Source organism: Aptenodytes forsteri, unplaced genomic scaffold, assembly GCF_000699145.1.
Source record: "Aptenodytes forsteri isolate BGI_AS27 unplaced genomic scaffold, ASM69914v1 Scaffold71, whole genome shotgun sequence".
NCBI classification, from domain to species: Eukaryota; Metazoa; Chordata; class Aves; order Sphenisciformes; family Spheniscidae; genus Aptenodytes; species Aptenodytes forsteri.
The window spans coordinates 2258861-2279257 of record NW_008795923.1 but is presented as its reverse complement, the minus strand read 5'-3'; the positions used below and the strand labels follow the sequence as shown (position 1 = coordinate 2279257).

General features: G+C 40.3%; 1 protein-coding gene across 2 annotated transcripts in view; it reads left to right on the top strand.

The window, feature by feature from the left end:
• Positions 1–12825, top strand: part of SYT1 (synaptotagmin 1) — a 144236-nt gene extending 131411 nt beyond the window's left edge. For both annotated transcript variants that reach the window (XM_009284928.1, XM_009284929.1), the window contains exons 7-8: positions 4747–4880; positions 9705–12825. In XM_009284928.1, the coding sequence (XP_009283203.1) occupies positions 4747–4880; positions 9705–9911 (341 nt within the window). In that variant the 3' untranslated portion in view covers positions 9912–12825. The remainder of the gene's footprint in view (positions 1–4746; positions 4881–9704) is intronic.
• Positions 12826–20397: the final 7572 nt, after the last annotated feature.

Sequence of the window (20397 nt, the reverse complement as noted above, 5' to 3'; positions counted from 1 at the left end):
CGTTAGGCTCCCCCCGCACACAGGCTCGGGAAGGTAATTGCACACCCAATCAAGTCCAGTGTTATCCCTGTAGCATTTTTCAAATTTGTCAAGTTTCTAGGCACTTGCTTTTCATATTTTGATTAGATTACAGAAGCCTTACAAATATTTATCAAAGATTGGCACCATCTTTATGTTTCCGTTCAGAATAAACCATTGTAGTAAAACCATACCAAGCTGAGTACTGTGTTGACACTTTTCTGCTGAAGAACCATACAGTTGGACATTTCTGTGCTGAATTCTCTCCTACCTAGGTGGAAGATAATTTTTTTATTAACCACTGATCCCTATAACAAATTTTTCATCTTAAAATCCACTGACAAGCAGTCATTCTCAAGTTCCGCTTTTTCCTCAGATACTGCCGTTAGCCACGATTTTCTTCTTTTGAGTTGTAGTATTTTCTTTCAGCTGTAAATTTGCTTTTTTAAAACCTCTAATAATGAAGTGCATCTTGTCTACAGCATGAGGATTGATGAACTAGTCATTATTTTAAGAGGGTTCTAATTGTATATATACGCCTCATGGTCCAAATGGCTCCAGAAGTCTTTACCTGCTATTACATACCATTTCAGTTAGCCTTTAAATAATGTATTGGCATCTCACTGCAAACTTCAGGAAAACAAAATGTGTCAGCTAGTCCCTCAGTGCTTTTAAAGCTGTTCAGCTAGCCTCCCTTGAGACGATGTTGTAAAATCTACAATGGACAATTAGTTATGCATTTTACATCTTTTTAGCATTCATGGCTAGACCATTAATGAGGGAATAAATAGCAGAATTTTATTTAATCCCACACATTGCTTAACATGAATTATTAAGCAAGGGACACACAGCCATTCTGTCCCCTTTGGCAGAGGGACATCCATAGTGCTCTGGATGCAACATCCCTTCTTCCAGATAGATGGGCAAGGTCCATCTACAGATAGATACCTGTGGATGTAATGTGGATCTAAATCCCTGTTTACTTGAAAGGAATAAAACTGGAGGAAAAAACAGAGTGATGTGCACCTCTTCTAACTTGACATTTCTTCAGTGTAACTGTTTACATGAAAGCAAATAGGCTGTCTTCTATCAGTGGAGAGAAATAAATATTTTGGGGTGCAATTTATTTGACCAAAGACAGATATTTACTCTGGAATGAGATAACTATCCAGAGTACATACAGAGAAATGATTATTTATTTTCATTGGCGTCAGATGTAGACATTTCTACTTGGTCAAAAGAATTCTGCCCTTTATGCCCAGGCTATGCACTTAACAGACAATTTATCATTGCTGGGCTGTAATATCAGTTCTGTCATCCTTACTAGTCTCACTTACTCAGTGAGACTATTTACATATTAAGGTATTACTCAGCATGAGTAATGGTGCCAGCACTGAGGTTATGTTGCAAGTAGAGAGAAGAGGTGTTTCCATTAGCACTAAACCTTGTCTCGGAAAAATCGCTGGAGACTGGCACTTCCCAGAGGTTCTGCTTTCTTTTGATTATCCTCCCTTTTTCTAATAATTGACTCCAAGCAGTTCAGCTTCTGTTATTTGGTGGAATAGGATCTGTCTTTTTCAGAGATTTATTCATGAAGTCACAAGAAAGTCTGTGCTTAGGTATCAGGTTGTCTGTGTAGATCCCAAGCAAATAGATTACTGGAGAGTTGAGGGAGTTAAGGATGATGTCATGGGATACGGGAGAGCGTAACTGAAGATAATGCAGTGGTGGAGGGGGTCATATATGAGACACAGAAAAATGAAGAGAGGGGAGAACTAGGTAAGACCAGGATACTTCAAGAAATAGGAAGTGCATGTACAATCTAATGAGGAGAAACTCAGTTAAAATCTCTAATGGCCCATCCACTTACTTGAGCTGGACACCCTGTTCTGATTTGCAGTGGTTTTGTGATGAGTAAACTTATTTAATACTTTCCTCTGAAACTAGAAAAGAAGCAGCATGATTTCAGTTAGGTGATATTCAATTTGTATTTGGTTTGGCATGACAATTTTACCCTTGGATGAAAAAAAAATAGGATATTGTATCATATGATATGTCCTCTTCTGTGCTCCATTTGCGACCTCTGCCACTGACAGTTCTGCACCACCATGGCAATCTGGTACCACTGGGATCTTTCCTACTAAAAACCTGGCATTTCACTGAGCCTAACTCAAATCCCCAGACAGACAAATGTAAGAAGCTGATCAGGACATGAAAAAGAAACCACAGAAACCTAGCTTCTGGGCCTTGTCCCATGGCCATGAGTTACCCGGGGTCAGATTTTGCTCTAATACCAGCATGAAGACAGAAAATCTAGAAAGTCGGTAGAAGCAAATCACTTAAAGTGAGTGTACATGTAGACCCCGAGCATTCACATACACTTGAATGCTAGGTTAAAAATGTTTTTCTTCAAAATATGGAATGTTTATCAAGATAGGAATATATCTGCATCACTATATAAATCATTACTATACAGCTCCTTATGAATAATCATCAAATCTGTGTATATTGTCTGTGCACAAGCACAGGTCAGTAAAGGATTGACTGCATTTATTTTAATAGAATTCTTCAGTTCTAATCCCTTTAATAATAACGTATTACTGCACTGTTTAGCCTCCCAGCTCACTCTAGTTACCCGAATTATATTTTAACAGCATTTTATCTCATTTCCATATCTTAACACTCTACCACTGGCTCCTTGACTACTGAACTTTCTTACTATATATTAGCTATACCTAAAACGTCATTTTGCATGTCAAAATGATTGTGCATTCAGCATGGAGCCTCAGCAAAAGTAATAAGGTAGATGAGCTTTTCTCAAGTATCACCTAATGTTGAAGGAGTCCAGATTTACTGGTTTTCCACCTTCAAAACCCTATATGCAGTGATGTTGAACTCGGTATTCAAAAAGAAACAGAACTCTGTTGGCTTTTTGCTAGCATTTCTGCTCTTCACATGATACTCCTTAATTCATACATTGTGGAGCCAAAAGGAACCCTTGCAATCCCCTGTCTAGCCTCGAGCATAAACATACCCAGATTTAATTTCTATTTGAACTTGAGTCTTTTGAGGGGGAAGGAATCTTAACCCTCTGTAACAGAGTTCACCACAAACACTGAGGAGCTACTCCAGCTGTTTCAGTAGTCTTACTAGTAAAGTACATGCCTATTTCTAAGTTAGAATTTGTCCAGTTCCTCCTCACAGCCATTGGATCTTGTTCCCTTGTCTGCTGGCTTCAAGAGTCCACTACCAAAATTATGCTCCCTTCAGAAGTACCGTAGACTGTGATCACTCCAGTAACTTAACTGTCCTGAACTCCTAGGTCTTCCACAGTAAAGCATATTTTGACTGTAGCAGAATGCAATTACTCTTCGCAGACACTCCAGGCATGAATTTCATTGCAGAGTCATAAAGCATAGTTTGTTTATAGTGATAATATTTAATTTCAGTGTTAATTTTCATTCTTCTTCTGTAGCCCTATCCTTTTCTCAGGAGGGAAAGGAGAAGCCCTTTCCTTTGATAGTTTGCATTCAGACTCTCTTAATTTATGCCACAGATGACTCGTGGCTGGCTGGCGCTTTGTATAGCTCCTACGAGCTTGCTAGAGGGAAGGCTTGCCTTGACCTACATCACAGGTCAGCTGCCTAAAGCCAAGGGAGGTACCTACCCAAATTTTGGTGACAGTACCATACAGGTTGTTGAAAAGGATGAGCTTGAGATGCTTCAAATGGTGCTTCATGGTAGGCCTAAACAGAAAAATACCTGAGCTCAGTGACGGTACTGCTAATTAACACTACCATGAAAGAAGAACTGCTAGAATGACCTAGCATGGGACCTGAATGGGAACATGGCGTTTGTAACAGATTAAAGACTGATTGTGCTATTCTTTTAAGCAGGCAAAATTTCCGTTGAAAGTATAACCACTGAGATGCCGCTTCACAGCGGTAACATCCATGAGAGTTCTGCTTGCGTGAGGAATACCTGATTAGGTACCAAATCAGTTCTGTTCCTTAGCCACCAGAAGTCATACAAAATAACAATGGGAATTCAATAGACAGTAGCAAAAACAATTCATAATTTATACCAATACCATGGCCTGCACTTTACTCTAGCTGCATGTAGCACTAAGGTAGAGGACTGGTATCGAAAGGGCAAAGCCCCTTCCTGCCATGCAATCTGTCCGTGCGCCAGACCCACGGCCATTGCGCTGCATCAGTCGCAGCCCGCCGGGGAGGTCAGAGGACGGGAAAACTCTGGTGCAGCTCCTGCCCAAGGAGTGATGCGAAAAGCTGCCAGGCAGTCGCAGCGCAGCCAGCCACCCTAGCCCTGTGCCCGCTGTACGTGCATTCAGCAGTGCTCACGGCTCTTGGGAAAACCACCCCACAGCCCTGTTGCCAAGAAATGTTGGCAGTAAATAAATAATGTTAAAGTAAAAACATTTCCAGGATGGTTAATGAGCTACAGAACAAAGTTAGGTGGGAATTTACCCCTCCCTCGCAGTGTTAAGGAGATAATGCAATAAATGTTTCGTACCTTTTTCCATCAGGAACACTTTGCAATCGTACAGGAGTTTTTCTATAGTGGAAATTAGGACTTTGTTTAAATACAAGCTGTTTGTTGCTAAAGGTTTTTCTTTTTTTTATCGAGTCTTAAATTTGCAGGACTAAAATCTGTAGATAACACACTGAACTACCCTTCTTAGCTCTACTTCTTCTCTCGATTACTTAGATCCCTATGTGAAGATCCATCTGATGCAGAACGGTAAGAGGCTGAAGAAGAAAAAGACTACAATTAAAAAGAACACTCTGAATCCCTACTACAACGAGTCTTTCAGCTTTGAAGTACCATTCGAGCAAATTCAGGTAATGTCAAACAGTGTTTTGTCTTCCCTCTGCATTCCATTTCTCAGCCCTTATAAATATTTAACAGGAATCTTGTTAATTATCACGTGTGCGTGCCTTCATTAGCACCTAGGTGCCAGCCCTGTGCTACATTAGATGAGTGTGACTGCTTCAAGAGGGGAATGATAAAATGCACAGTACTTATGAAGCTTTGATTCATCAGTGAGAAATGGATAACTGACATTTTCTGTTAACAGAAATGGATTCTGAAAAAAAAAAATCCACAGGGAGTGGAATGTGCCAGTAAGAAAAGTATAGGGATAAAAGAAAAGGCATATATAGCAATTTTCCCCAAATTATTTGAGATAATAAATTGACATCATCAGTCACGTTTGTGTTCCCTTGTGCATTTATCGGTCTTGTTTGTTGAACGTACTGCAGCATCCCTCTTAAGTAAAACACATAATTCAATCAGGTTTTTTCAGTTATTCATCACACCATGAAAACTTTTTTGGTGATTCCTATGCTCCTTGCAAAAAAGACATTTGAGAATCTCAGGGGTCAGTACTGCAGTGCCTGTTTTCTTGGCACCTCAGGGGAGCTCCAGCAGTTGTCCAGGTGCTACTCCTGGAGAGTTCAGTGTCTACATTTAGGGGCCTCAGAAGTCAGCACAGTGAGCTGGAAGTCACCTACACTAGCAGTGGAAAATACCAGGACGAGGCATCATGTCATTTTTTTCAGGGACTCAGTTACCTACCTTTGGGCTACTGGGAGGCAAATCATCTCTCACTCACGAGGGTGAGATTTAACGTCTTCTGATGTTAACTAACCTTTTCTCACAAGAGAGAAGGTCTTCTTAACAATCTGAGGAGGCATGTGGGAAACCCACATCCAATTCACTCCCTTTCCTAAGTGAATTTGAACCTGTATCTTCAATGTCTTAAGCAGGTACTCTTGTCGCCTGTGCCTATGGCTTGTGTTGGGAGTGCAACTTCATTTCTGCAGAAACAATAAGTATATGATTGGCTACAGAGCATAAGATCACCTGTTAGCTGGGTGGTTTGCTTGGAAAGGGAGAGGCTTTGGTCTCTGGTCTGATCTAGGTAATGTAAACCACATAACGATCAGTTGGTACAGGCCTCCTCCATTTCTGTGAAGCCTTTACCATTAGCGTTAAACCATTTTGTTCTTTTCCTCACTTGTTAGAGCATTCATTGGCAGGGCAAGACGTATTGGTTTAAATATCCTCAGAAGAGGAAAGAACGGCATGTTGGCTTCCCACCCGCCCTGGGGAGCTCTGTGACCGTGAAGATGTCTGTTAAGCAAGACTATAGCTTTGCTGGGTGGAGCTGAGTGTGGAAAGTGTACTTTCAGGGGCCTCCCAGTTTGAATGACCATAATTAAAACAGCCTGGGAATACATCCTTTTATGGCTTGTAAGAGAGGTCTAGGTAGGAGTTAGGTGCCTTGCTGCTATGAGGGTTTAAATGGCTTGGGCCAAATTTGGAGCCAGAAGACATTGCCAGGGAAAACTCCCAGGCAATAGGGACACACAGAGACCTCTCAATTAGATGAGAGCATGGTATGGGTTTTGAGACTCTGCGTCTTGGATTTTGATAGCAAGTGTACTGGAGAGAAGCCCAGGAGCCAAGGCCTACATTTCAACTACAGCTGTGTGCCTGGTTTTTATTGACTTGGTACCAATAAAGATATTAAAACTAGATAAGGTGAGGCACTAGGAATAGTGACTTGGACGCATGACTAGCCTGTTTAGGAGGTTCTTCATGCTCCACAGCATGTACAGGTGTCTGTGGACTCTAGGAATGAAAAAGTGGGAAATCCAGTGGGGCCTAATTCCCACTGATTTTAATGAAAGCTGGCCTGTGTGCTTGTGAAAAACCTCCTAACAAGCATCAAAGACCCAGAGGCAAAAAAAGATCAGTCAAATTGAGCCTCTCTGGCAATTTAGGCAACAAATGTCATGACTTCCAAACAGGGACAGAACTGGGGAACTGGAATGGGCACCTCCAAGTTATCAGATCTGAGCTTTGGCACGGTTAGGTGCATTCTGTAGGTACTTGGCCATTTTGCCTTCTAATCCTAAGTCAATTTTGTAGGGGGGATATAGGCCCTTTAAAAAGTATTGCAGTTTAGCAGTTTAATATGTTGCGCTTTTTTTGATAAGTTTATTAGAATGACTTTATAGCTATTTACTACAGTATATATAGCCTCAATTTAAAATCTGTAATTACGGACTTTGGTCATATGCCAGTGTATTTTGGAGTTAGTTATAAAAGACTGTATTTAAAGGTGATTTCATTACGGTCACTGAAGTGCTTTCATCGTTAGCAAAACACATATTAAATGTTATTTAGACTTAATATGGTAGGAATCACTGTGACTTTGGGGTAATTCATATAAAAGTAATTAAGCAAACTTTCACAGTCAAATAAAAAAATAATGGTTATACAAGTTTCATGATGGTTAGAGCGCGAAGACAAGGGAGATCATGGAGGGTAAGCAGCTCAATAGCAGCACACCTATGTAATTTAAAATGGGCCAAACATTAACATTTTCAACAATTTAATAGTGAATATGGATTCTAGCTCTTAAGGGAAAGAAAGCGATGTCTTGAAAGGTAATGGGAGAACACCACTAAGGAGGTTAAATCCTGTTGCTACAGGCAGATCAAGCATGTGTTTTGCTGTTTTCAAGACAGATTGCCGCCATAGGTAGCAACGTCTCCAGGCCCTTTCAGTCCAAAGAATGCCTAATCACAATGAGGAAACTGCTAATCCAAGTGTTCATTAGCAGAGGTGGTGCTTTCTACTCGCACCTGTTGGGTTTTGCAGTGTGGCTGTTCCTTTAATATATGGTACAAAGGCAAAGAGATGCTTGCATTTCTCTGTAGGTTTAAGCCAGAGACCATGAAGTGAAAATCATCTCAGAGTTAATCATCTGAGCTAGCTGTTCTTACATCTTTATAGAGCAAGGAGAAGGGTCTTTTGTTTACAGTGCTCATTGTTGTCTTATGATTAACACACAAAAAAAAAAATCCAACAGTAACTAGCCCCCAAACTTCTAGGTACAGCAGGCAACTTTTTTTGTACCGTAAAATAACAGTCTCATGCTTACTTTTTATATCTGTGATTGTACCATGCATCTAAAACATAAAGGTTCATTTGGGGAGGTACATCAACATTAAAAGGGAGTATATTGCAAACAGGAACACTGAAACATCATTTTGGCATCTAGAAATACTTGCTTCAGGATATTGCCTTTTATCGTGAGTGCTCTGGGGAGAGAGAGTCTTGAGCTTGATGTACACTTTTGTCATCAGCAACTATATAAATACTTTAGTGCCTGTTGGAATCATCTCTTTCTCCGGCTCAGTGAATTGTACAATCTAGTAAGGGAATGGACTCCATAAAATAGACCTCATGAGTCTGGTCTTGCAGATATGCTTAAAAGCGTCAGTTACTCTTAAAAGATAATCCTATTACAAGCACTGAAATTAATCATTCTAGTAAGAAATCCAGATTGTACATATATTTAAAGCCTTAAATTTAAAAACCTGATGCTTGAGAACAAAAGATTTTTCTGGAAGAAATGTGTTTCAGGGCATTTCTCCCTCCAATTCAGGAAACTCGCACTGGAATAAGGGGCTGTGTGTATTTACCATGGGATAGAAAGGAATCAGGAAAAGAACTGTATGTTCATCTTTAAAAATAAAGCTCCCTAAGGAGAAGCGTTTACAGTTTAGTAAAATCAGCCCAAGGCTGTTAACATCTTAGGTGCTGTTGGGGAAGAACACACTCCACTGAAGGACGAGCTGTTTGTGCTCTTTCGACAAATATTAATGACCTGATGGAGAGGAATGCGGGCATGTGCACGCAAACACACACGCAAATGCCTGGCTTGAACATCACCTCCCAGTGTGCCTCAGTCTAAGTGAATGGAAAATTGTCTACGAGCTGTGACAGATGGGCTCGTGCAGATTTTGTGGGAATAGTTTAACCCTGTTTGCCAGAGGTCACCGTTCCTGCAGAAGTGGCACTCCAACACCGGCTCAGTCGCAGGCAGCGCCGGTGTGTCAGAGCCCCGAGACAGTGGGGTTTATACTCCTTTCCAGCTCCCCTGAGCATGCAGCCGGTTTTCTTGACTCCTGTATAAATTTATATAATACATACAGTATATACATACTTAGGTGTGTGCATGCACACACACGAGTCCACACGCATATACGTGTACAGCAATTGTAAGGGCTATCTTTTGAATTTATCTGAAAATAACTGATTAGCATGCTGGATGGATAGGTAAGAGTTGTTTAGAAGCAGAAAAGCAATTAACAGAACAGAGTACGACATTGCAAACATTAACTTGGGGTGGAGCCGTTTCTGAATTTTACCTAATTTTTGCTTAAACAGTAACAATGTGTTAAATTGCACTACTTTCAACTTCGCTTACCTTAAGATCTCACTTTTAGCCCTACAGACTTCTAGCAGTCTGATTCTTCAGTAACAACAAAAAAATAATCCATAGGTTGTTAATCTGTTAAAGGAAACGAAAAATCAACCTCAATTCCCATATGAAGCTCTTTGATGAAAAGGGGCAAATTGCAAGTTAGCAGGGAGGTTGTGAACTTAATTTTATTTGGAAGGCTCACAAGAAGCAAAGACAAAAGTTTGAATTTGCTTCTCGCTGGGGGAACCTGCTCTGGCTGTCACACACTTACCCTCTTCATGTACCTGGAGTCCCCATTGTCATTGTCTATCCCGAGATTTATCCCTGCCCACCTTCCCCTTGCTATCATGCTCTTTCATGGTCTTTTTCTATCTCATTGTAGAAAGTGCAAATTGTTGTGACTGTTTTGGACTATGACAAGATTGGCAAGAACGATGCCATCGGGAAAGTCTTTGTGGGCTACAACAGCACCGGAGCGGAGCTGCGGCATTGGTCAGACATGTTGGCCAACCCTCGGCGGCCCATTGCACAGTGGCACACCTTACAGCCTGAGGAGGAGGTAGACGCCATGCTGGCAGTCAAGAAGTAGATTAAATTAAATTAAATTATGAAGAAGAAAAAGAAGAAGAAGCCTTTCTGCATTTGCCCACATAGTGCTCTTTAGCCAGTATCTGTAAATACCTCAGTAATATGGGTCCTTTCATTTCCAGCCATGTGTTCCTGACACAGATCAGTCGTACTTTTAAATTCCCGTTTTAATTTGCACAAATTTAAATGTAGAGAGCCCTCTAAAGGCGCTTCATTTCACCACTGCCCCCCCAGATCTACTCTTCTTTTAAGCAATATGATGTGTAGATAGAGCATGACAGAAATTATTTATTGTATCACACAGTTGTATATATACACCAGTATGCTGAGAATTTATTTCTAGTTTGTGTATTTGTATGTTGTAAGCGTTTCCTAATCTGTGTATATCTAGATGTTTTTAATAAGATGTTCTATTTTAAATTATGTAAATTGACTGAGATATAGGAGAGCTGATAATATATTATAGGGTAACTATTGTATCGTCTGCATTCCAGAAAAAAAAAATTCCAACTTGTAAGGCACTAGTAGTGTTACACTGACATCTTAAAGGACAACTTAAATCTGAGCTTTCAACTGGACCATCCTAATAACACGCTACGCGTCCACAGTGAATCTTGGAGGGGCAAATCCAATTGGGTAGACTTCTTTCACAGGCAACTTAGCATGATCTGAGCAGCTCCATGGCTGACCTCAAGGAGACGTAGCCAGGATCTAATTTTTTTGTATATATTCCAAAGCAAACACATAACAGACTGAAATGGCTTTAGATGGAAAGTTGAGGAAGCAGTTCCATAGGAAGCAACGATTTCATCTACCATACAAAGTAAGACCATTGCAGAGGTTGTGCAGGGGGGGGGGGGAGGGGGGGAAGGGAGGGGGGAGACGCAGCAGTAGCAAAATGCTGCCATGAAAACAAGAGTAGCTCTCCATTATCACCTTTATACAAAATTTGCATACTGTGAATTCCATCCACGATTTCACATTATAATGAGTTTGCACATTAGACTTTGTAACAAAATATTTTATTATACTAACTCAGATTAGAAGGAATGCAGAATATTTTTTAGACACAGCCGTGTGAGTTTATTATACAAAATAGTTTCATGGTAAACAGACAGTATTGTAATCCCATCAGATGATGACAAAATTTAGCCATAGTTCTAAATGCACTTCAAAGTAAGCCAAAAGAGAACAGCTAGTGACCTTTTATATACTATTTATACTTAAGTTTTAATTTGTCCTTTAAAAAAAAGTGAAAACAAAGAACAAGTTCTAGAAAACTGAAGCAACCTCTTCTGTATACTAGATGCTCGTTTCAGGAGGAGTTTTTAAATGTTTTCAATGTTATTATGTAGTAAATGGCACTATTATGAAGCTATTAGTCATTCCATAAGAGTCTTGAAAGACTGCTCTGTGTATCACTGTGACTGCCGTGTGTGCTTAGAAATGTAGTTTTCTCAGTGGATAGCAATCAATTTATTCCGTAGTGATATTGTAATAATACTGCCATTCCCTTCTACTGCACTGCCGAAGGAATGCATAGCATAAGCAGTTCTAGTTATTATGGACCAATTTAGAACTGGAGAGCTATGCAGGGGACAAGGATGCTATATTGAATGGGTTGACCACGCAGCATTTTGTCAAGCCCTGTGCAATACTCTACATTTCCAACCTCCCGCCCCGCCGCTTCACTGTAGATAGTCATTTTACGGCTAGCCAGCATGTCATCTCAGCTCGTACCATCTCATCAAGTCATTTAGGGCATCACTTCTATCTCATGTACTGTCCTTTGAGACACCTCGCTTATCTTTCCAAGCTGTGAATATATTTATAATGCTTTGAAGAGTTCATTGTTTTCAGCAATGCAAACTACCCCAGAAATGTGGAAATGCTATACCTTTTGGAGGGAGGCATGAGAAGATAACCATTAATGTTCTCATCAATTATATCCAAAAGAAATTACTGAAAACAAAGAACAAAGATGAATGTAATCAGAGAACTGTGTACTGAAAACTAAATTCCACAGCCTCCCTCAAGGCTCTGCTTCTGGGAGAGGTGTGACAGTCTGAGAGGTCAGCGCAGTGATGGCCAAACACCAATGTTTTCAGTACATTGGGGGTGAAAGAAGCAGCAAAGAAGGAGGAGGAGAATAAAGTCTGGATCTCTCCCCACCTCCAAAAGTGAGAATAGCAAGACCCATTTTCTTTCTTTTTTACATGAAACACGGAAAAAACACAAGTGAGACATTTTCTGATAGAAACAGGCACATACATGCAAAGCATCAAGCTGGAATACTTTAAAATCTTAACCTTAAGGACCAAACTCCACCAAAGAGAAGAAGTAGACAGTCAGCTTTCCAGCATAAGAGCTTCATGGTCTCCAACTTTCAGTTGTTCATTCAGGATAGCTGCAGGTTCAAACTGCCAGGACTGACTCATTGTGTTAAGGTATTCTTAATGCTTTCTCTTCCTACACTGCCAGACTGAACGTCACCGTAGAACTGGTTTGTAAGGTACGATGATTCTCAGAGACTGAACCTGCCATGTGACCAAGATGACATTTTCATCCTCAAAGAAGCCACATGTACCTTTCTGACAAAGCTGTGTGAAGTATTAGAATCTGATGCTGTAGAAAGATCCTAGTTGCCTTTGTGTATATTTACTGCCTGCTTGAGTGTTTCTCTGTGTGGGTTTTCTCTGTATCTTGTAGAAATGTTTGGGGTGTTTTATCCTGCCATATCGCTCGTGGCCCGCGAGCTGACAACTTTAGCCGTATTTTACCTTTATTTTTGATGAGGTGGTTTATATTTTGTTTCACTTTGTGTAGTGACTTCCCACAGTAGAGTTTTCCAATTGTCGTTAAAAGAACATACATATTACACAGATATTCAATAAAAATGTTTTATTTCCTGTTGATGTTCTAGTGTTTCTCTTTTGATCTAAAATTTTGAAAAGACATTTCACTCTAGGATTTCAGCACAATCATAAACTTCAAAGTATCTCAAGTGTAGTAGCACAGCGCTTTTCAAGGGGCTGTGAAAAGCTGCTTTCCCTAGTGTAGTCCGCTTGTTTACCTTGTTACCTTGTTTTCCCAAGAGCCTGGTTATTTGCCTCCAAAAACATCATTCTCTATCAAAACATGGACTAGTTTCTATACCACAACAAAAACTCCAAGTAGTTACCTACACATCAGTACTCTTCAAGCCAACTGTGTTAGAGCTGTGGTTGAAGTTTTCATTTGGAGAGAGATGGTATATTTTAACCTACATTCAAGAGCTACTTCTAAGCTGGCCATAAAATTAAGCCACTTGTAGACTAAAGATCATTAAATAAGAGCTTAAACTGTATGGGGGGGACGGAGAAGTTGTGGGAGGAAGTGAATCCACAAATGAAAAGTGATTGAAAAACATTGTGCTATGAAACAGTTTAAGTTCCTGAGCCTATGAAGAGAAACAGCTCCAAAAACCCAAAAAAACTCCAAAAAAACCCCCACCCACCAAACCAAAAAAACCCAAACCTGTAGCCATGTTTGTTTTATGTAACCCTTTTCCACAGCAATCTCCCCTACCCTTGCTTTTTCCCCAGTCTGAAAAGAAATATGTCCATTCCTTTCAGGAGCCACACTGTGGTAATTACTGATATGCACCAGTTTAACCACAGCCGTTGTTACATGAGGTCTTACTACGAGTTAGAGCTCATTGTAAATATTTTCAGGGTTGACCCTTTTCCCTATTCCCACTGCTCAGAAAATGCCCTGCTCTTTTCTCCCTGCTATTTTTTTTTTTTTCCCGATTGTCTAGTGTCAACAAGCACCAAATGGACTGATGCTCTCTCAGTGAGCAAGAGCAGGCCGACATCTCCTGGTGGGCCTGGTGATTTGGAGAGCAGTTACTCTTCCAAAACTGTGAGTGACTGGAGTCTGTGCCTGTGGCTTTACAGATCTGCTGTGCGGTGATGCCTGCTTGGTCTGCAGGAGCTGAGGTGACTCTCCTGTGGTGCAATGTAGTTCCCCATAGATACAGGCAGGTACCACGTTATGGAGGTATGAGATGATGCTGCTCCCTTCTTCGCCATCTAAGCTGTTGCATGATAAGATCAAGCACGTACTTCCCTAAAAGGAGCAGTTTGCTTAAGAGCAGACCCAAATCTATCGAAGTCAATAAATAAAAATACTTTGATCCAGGTTCTATATGCACCAGCCATTTTTGCAGGTCTTGAGAATACCAAAGTGACATCTTTGTCAGTCAAAAACAGTTCTTCCAACAAGGCTAATCAGTTAAAGCCAGTCGTTACAACTAATTTAAGGAAAAATGCTTCATATATTAGCTGTTATACTAAGTGGGAAAAGCAGCAAAAATTACCAATTTTATTCAGCTCATTTAACCCCTAATCAGCTGTCAAGAAAAACATTCTTCCTAAGTGACAGTTACCAAAGCAAAGGACCTCCGTCTCTCGATCACTTTTCACATCATGAGTCAATGAAAGTTAATTGCCTGTTAGTTATGCAAAGCAAGAATTAGAACATTATATTTTCTGATTACTCTAACAGTCAATTCCCTTATTTATTTATGCATTAGCACTTTCACCCCAGGCTGCCACTTCAGTTTCTTATACACGTACTGACCTGCTTTTCAGAACATACATCTACCAAATTCAGTCCAGCCCCTATTTTCAGCGTCAGTTCAGACACTGTTGTTCATCCAGGCATTAAAGAAAGTATGGAAAAGGGTTTTTCTATACATGCCACAAGAACTTTTACCCAGTCTTAGTTACATTTACCTTATATGCAGTAAATCTTCTTCTATTCAATATAGAGAATACTTTTAATATTGCACCCCAAAGTAGTTCCAAAAGCATGTGACAAACTACTACAGAGAAGACTTTAACTCTGTGGTACTTTGTGACTGACACCTGCAGCAATATTTTCAGACACAAGAGCCACACGAAGAGATTTATTTCAAGATTATGCTGTATTCAACATAAAAAAGAAAGTTCTACAAACTAGGGAATGATCTAGATGTCCTTAATGGAGCTTATGAAGAGGCCAAATAGGTTGGGGAAGTGAAGACAGTTCTTCCAGGCTTTTGGGGTGAAGGTGGAGGGGGCAGGTAGCATAATCTTTCTGTTCTATACATGCACTGTGCAATAACATACTGAGGTTTTGAACAGCCATTTAAACCAAAAAAACCCAAACCAAAACAAAAGACTTTCATCTTCTGACAGAACCAGTCTCATCAGTTTGACAGCTCGCATTTAATTTCAGTCAACCGTTTCTTATCTTTGTACACTCTATTACTTACAACAAGGAAAGCACTCAGTAGGCGATGCACTGATGTTATACAACGAATAGAGGCAACATCGGTTTTTCTCATAAACAAAAGACCAACGCACAAAAGTGGCAAAATATTCTCTGCTCCGCTAATCAAGATTATCCCACAATCCTGCACAAACCTCCCTAATTTTGCTTGCATTCTCCCAGAGCCCAGGGACAGTTCTCTCCTTGTATTTATTGTATTCACATACGTGTACCTTAGCCTGGAAGATTTGGTGACTCTTTCCTAAGAAGCAGCAGCACCCACTGGCACCAAGAGGTTGTTCCAAAACCCTGACATGGATCTGTCATTGAAGAGTTCCAGATTGGGCTTAGGCTCTATTTGTCTTCTCCCTTGGACCATTCATCACAAGAAGGAGGATCTCTGCCTGTAAATCCTGACTGAAAGCCTGACAGGTTGGAACCTGGAATGCAACACGGAAGTCAATTATTTCGCACTTAGTCAGAAACGTTATCATCCACTCGTTCTGGGGAAAGACAGACTCTGAGGCTCAGTAACTTGCATGCCGCTCAAGATGTTTTCTTTCTTCATGAAACTGGCAATATTATTAAACCAATTTTTTTTTTGAGATAGTTTCTGTGACGTTCACAGAGTCAAAACGGCTTTCATATATTTTCTTTCTTTCAAATACAAGGTTGCCTTTATTGTTTAACTCAGTTAAGAATTTCTAAGGCAACTCTTCAAAGTTAATAATAAGTAGCTAAATTGTTTAATTGGCTTTAACACCTTGCTTCATCAAACTTACAAGTTCCACTCACTCCTCTCCAACCATACACCATGATCTGACACTGATTGATACCCAAAAGCCCTGATGGAAGGCTATCAAGGAAATTAAGTAATCAGAGTGACTGATAGAGTCCTTTTCATGGATTAAATGAAGATTAAATGGTCAAATTTCAACATAGTGTAAGATTAAGGGTGGGGTGCTAAGAGGTTCATTTATTATGATGATGAATATTTATTAATGATCTAGAAAACAGATGAATGAGTTGACAAAATTTACCTGTGGTGTAAAATTGTTTCAGCTGGAAGAAATCTAAATTATGAGGTCATGTCTAATTTCATATATTGAGAATCAAGTACCCAGACAGGCACTTCAACTCAAATTTTATTGATCACCCAAATATTCTGGAGAGATTTGTGAACAGTAGTACAAATGTCTGTAAAACTCAAATTTTATTGATCACCCAAATATTCTGGAGAGATTTGTGAACAGTAGTACAAAAATGTCTGTAAAGATGATCTCAAATGAGAAGAGAAGGTAGGAGAGCTGGTCAAGCCATTAAGGAAAATGAAGGCAGAACCTCTTTTTTGTACAGGAATTGCTGACAGAAAAATAGATTTCTCTTCTCAGTAGTCTCTAAGAATGTAATGAAAGCTTATGATGAAGTGGGAGTACACAAAGGATGTTCAAATTACTATCCTCATATACATATTTAGACTTCATATATGTTATTTGGAATACGTTTAGTTGTAGACATACTTCACACATCCACAGAATGTCTACGTGTCCCAGCGCAGCACTGTGTACAGATACCAGGATGCTTCCCGACTTCAGTAAGGGCATTTCTCCATTACAGTGACCTCTGCCACTGAGACATAGCAGCCTCTATGCAAATATCTCAAAGTGCTTTTCAAAGATCAAACTAAGCCTTGAAAAATACCTATTGGAAAACTGGAAAATACTACCCCCTTAAAAGCTGTCATATGATCTGGTATAAAGTAAAAAGCTCACCATGGCAGCTGAATCAGGTAAGTCTTTGTAGCTCAAACACAGGGTATAAAAAGGAATTGAGCGAGTCCTTGGCAGGAAGAAGTTGTGAAAAGTAAATCTAAAAAGAGCCAATTTTGAGGGAAACATAAGACGTTTATGGAGATTATATAAATGAACAGGAAAAATAAATGTGGGGCAAATGAATAAATATGTATCTTAGCTACAGATTTCTACCATACTAGAGAAAAAGTATCTAGCTACAGATTTGTACCAGAGTGAAGATGATTCCTACTTAGGCCACACACTGTCCTGTGTTTGAGCCTTCCAGGTCTCCAGAATAAAAACCTGAGAAGATTCAGGTTGTTATCGTTGCTTTGCTCCGTGCTTCTGGAAAGAGTCTTTTTTTCCCCCCACAGAAAGAATTACATCTCCCACTCCAGCCTAGTCATGAGGAGAATTGGTTAATGCTCTCACTCGTTGGATTTAACACAAACAAATAGCTGCCTGAAAGGTTTGAGCACCGTGACCATAATTAAATCTGCAGTAATTAGTAATGCAACAACAGCAAGCAAGAAAAGCAAGCGAGCAAGCTTCTCCAGCTGACATTTTTTAAAATACAGATTAACACAGAGGAATAAATTGGGAAAAAATGCAGGAAGAAAAAGAAATCACTTGCAGATCAGGGGACCAAATCTTTGTCTCTTGCCATACTGCCCCAGCACCACACCGTCCTACTTGTTTTTGTCTTCCCCGTGTCACTGTTATGTCAATAGAGCCACAAGATCTCTTCTAACTAAACTTTTGATCCCATGTTTGCTACTGTTTATGTTGTATTTACTGTGTTCCCTAATCCAGCTGAGCACAAGCTGTTCTGTTGTTGATTCTTCTCATGCTCCCTTTGCTCCACTTCTGCTTAGCCAACTTTCCTTTCCTTTCTAAAGTTTATTCAACCACTCTGCGACAATTGGTGCCTAACAATCACTCAGGAACATGGGTTCAGGGAAAAACACTGAGTCGCAAAAGCCTTTGCAACCAGTTAATACTTGGTCCAGAGTATAAATTACAAAGATGCTACAGTGTTTAATTGCTTCCCACACTATAATACCTTTCTGTACACCTGCCGTGTAAAGTATACTTTTTTCATGATCTTATTCTATACCTTATTAGCAATGATGTGTCATACCAGCACTTCAAAGAAGTGTAGTAGCACTTTTGATGAGGAAGAAATGTGATGGACTGGGCAACATCGAGGGCTTTTTTTTTCCCTGCACCAGAAACTCTAAATCAGTTCCCACCGCAACTTTCATCATCTCAAGTGCCTTCATCAAACCTCCCACAACCCTTTCCTTAAGAGAGAGCAAACACTCTCTCTGCCTAGCACCATAATGCAAGCCCATTTCATTATAAGCAAGGTAGCTGAACGATCAATATGAACTGCACGTTAGCCTCAGCCAGTCTCCCCCCAGCCTCGTGTGAAGTTGGCAGCACAATCACTTCTCTGATCACACGCTAAGAGGACTGTCTCTACTCTTGAGCTGACTTAGGCCGGTTTGACTCACATTCTCTCTTTAAGGCATCTCACGGGGACAAATTTTTGGTCACGCCACTATCCCATACCCACTCCCAGTCATCTTAAGAAGTAAAATTTCATGACACAGAGTAGACAGCAAACATTAAACAGAATATCAATACAGGTGAAATAAAAGTAGACTTAACTGGAATCTAGATTTTAAAATGCATTGAAAGAATAAGCAAGTTAAAAGCATTAGCTATCAGGGAACTCCTTCATTTTCCTGATAGCCAGGCTAATGGTTTTATAGTGTCTTCACTTTCTTTTGTATGTGCGTGCATTCGTTAACTCCTGGGTGACAGCTCTGTAAATCCTCTCACACTCTTCATATGTTCAAGGATAGACGAGGAGCTCCTTCACGACAGAACATTTCATGTCCCTGCACAATTACACAGCATGTTCCTTGACTAGCAGCTGTCAAACACAAGTATGCACTGGCACACTGTATTCCTCAGCACCTCAAAAAGAATAGGTCTCCTCCACATGTAAACAGCAACGCACCATTCCTTGCTGAGTGTATTACATGGCATATACCACACTTTCCTACTTCATTTACACTCACACTGTTGCCATGTTCGCTTTTCCTAAGGTTTGTAGCACACAGACTTCTGGTCCACAATTTGGGCATCTGGGCATTACTATACTGCAAATGCTAGCTATTTAAATTTCAAAGCCACAGCAAAGGGTTTCAAGATCCCTAGCTTTTAACATTGCAAATCTGCCATTACCATTGACACAATCTGCTAAACAATCATATTATCATCAGCCAAATCATCTTACTCAAAAGCTGTCTGGATTTTCATATCCTTAAAGATTGCTGTACTCTTCCTTAAATTAAAAAAAAAAAGAGAAGATTAATGCCATTTTCTGATCATCTCATTAACAATGTGTTTCCCACATTGTAGAACAGCCACTTACTGTGACATGGTTTTGCAGAGCTAGGTCATTTTCAAAATCCTGCAAGAATTGTGTCCTTTTCATCTGAACTACTTAAAACATATGAAAACATTTGATCCTGTTAATTATCTAAAACAGTTATCTATGGAGTGGATTTGGTCTTATTAACAGCAACATGGTCTCTTCCTTGCCATGCAACATGATTTGACACATGCCTGATAACACAGCCACAGGGTACTCATCGGGGGGGGAAATATCCCCGCACTTCAGAAATTACTGATCTGGATAATACCATGAAAGAACTGATTCCTAACACATGGCTCCCAGAGACTGTCTGGAGAATACAGTCCAGAGTTAGCCCAAGGTGTAATAATAGAAACCAAGGGCTTGGCAAGGAGCAGTGAGGTATTTGCTTAAGTTCGTGGATACAGGCAGCCAGTTTTCCCATATTTAAAAAGTACAGTATGTGTAGCAAAGACATAAGGTCAGGTCTTCCCCTTCACCAGAACTGCAGGGTAAAACGAGGAAGGTCCTGCCGAGAAGCAGCTGAGGACTTCAGCTTGCACAGAACTAGATTTTGCACCAGCCGCTTTTGCATCCCCTTCCTCCCTACTTGGCCTAAAAAGGCATAAAAGGGAGAATTTTATGGTCAGAAGTTTACTGGTAAACATAACAGCAAGGAGCCAGAGTGTCTGTACTTCAGGGATGTCCAGCATCCTTCTCTCTAAATTGGAGAGATACAGATTTGATGGATGGACTGTTCAGTGGATGAGGAATTGTTTGGATGGTCGCATCCAGAGGGCAGCAGTCAAAGGCTCAATGTCCAGATGGAGATTGGTGATGAGTGGCGTCCCGCAGGGGTCTGTATTGGGACCGGTACTGTTTAATATCTTCATCAATGACATAGACAGTGGGATTGAGTGCACCCTCAGCAAGTTTGCAGATGACACCAAGCTGAGTGGTGCGGTCGACAC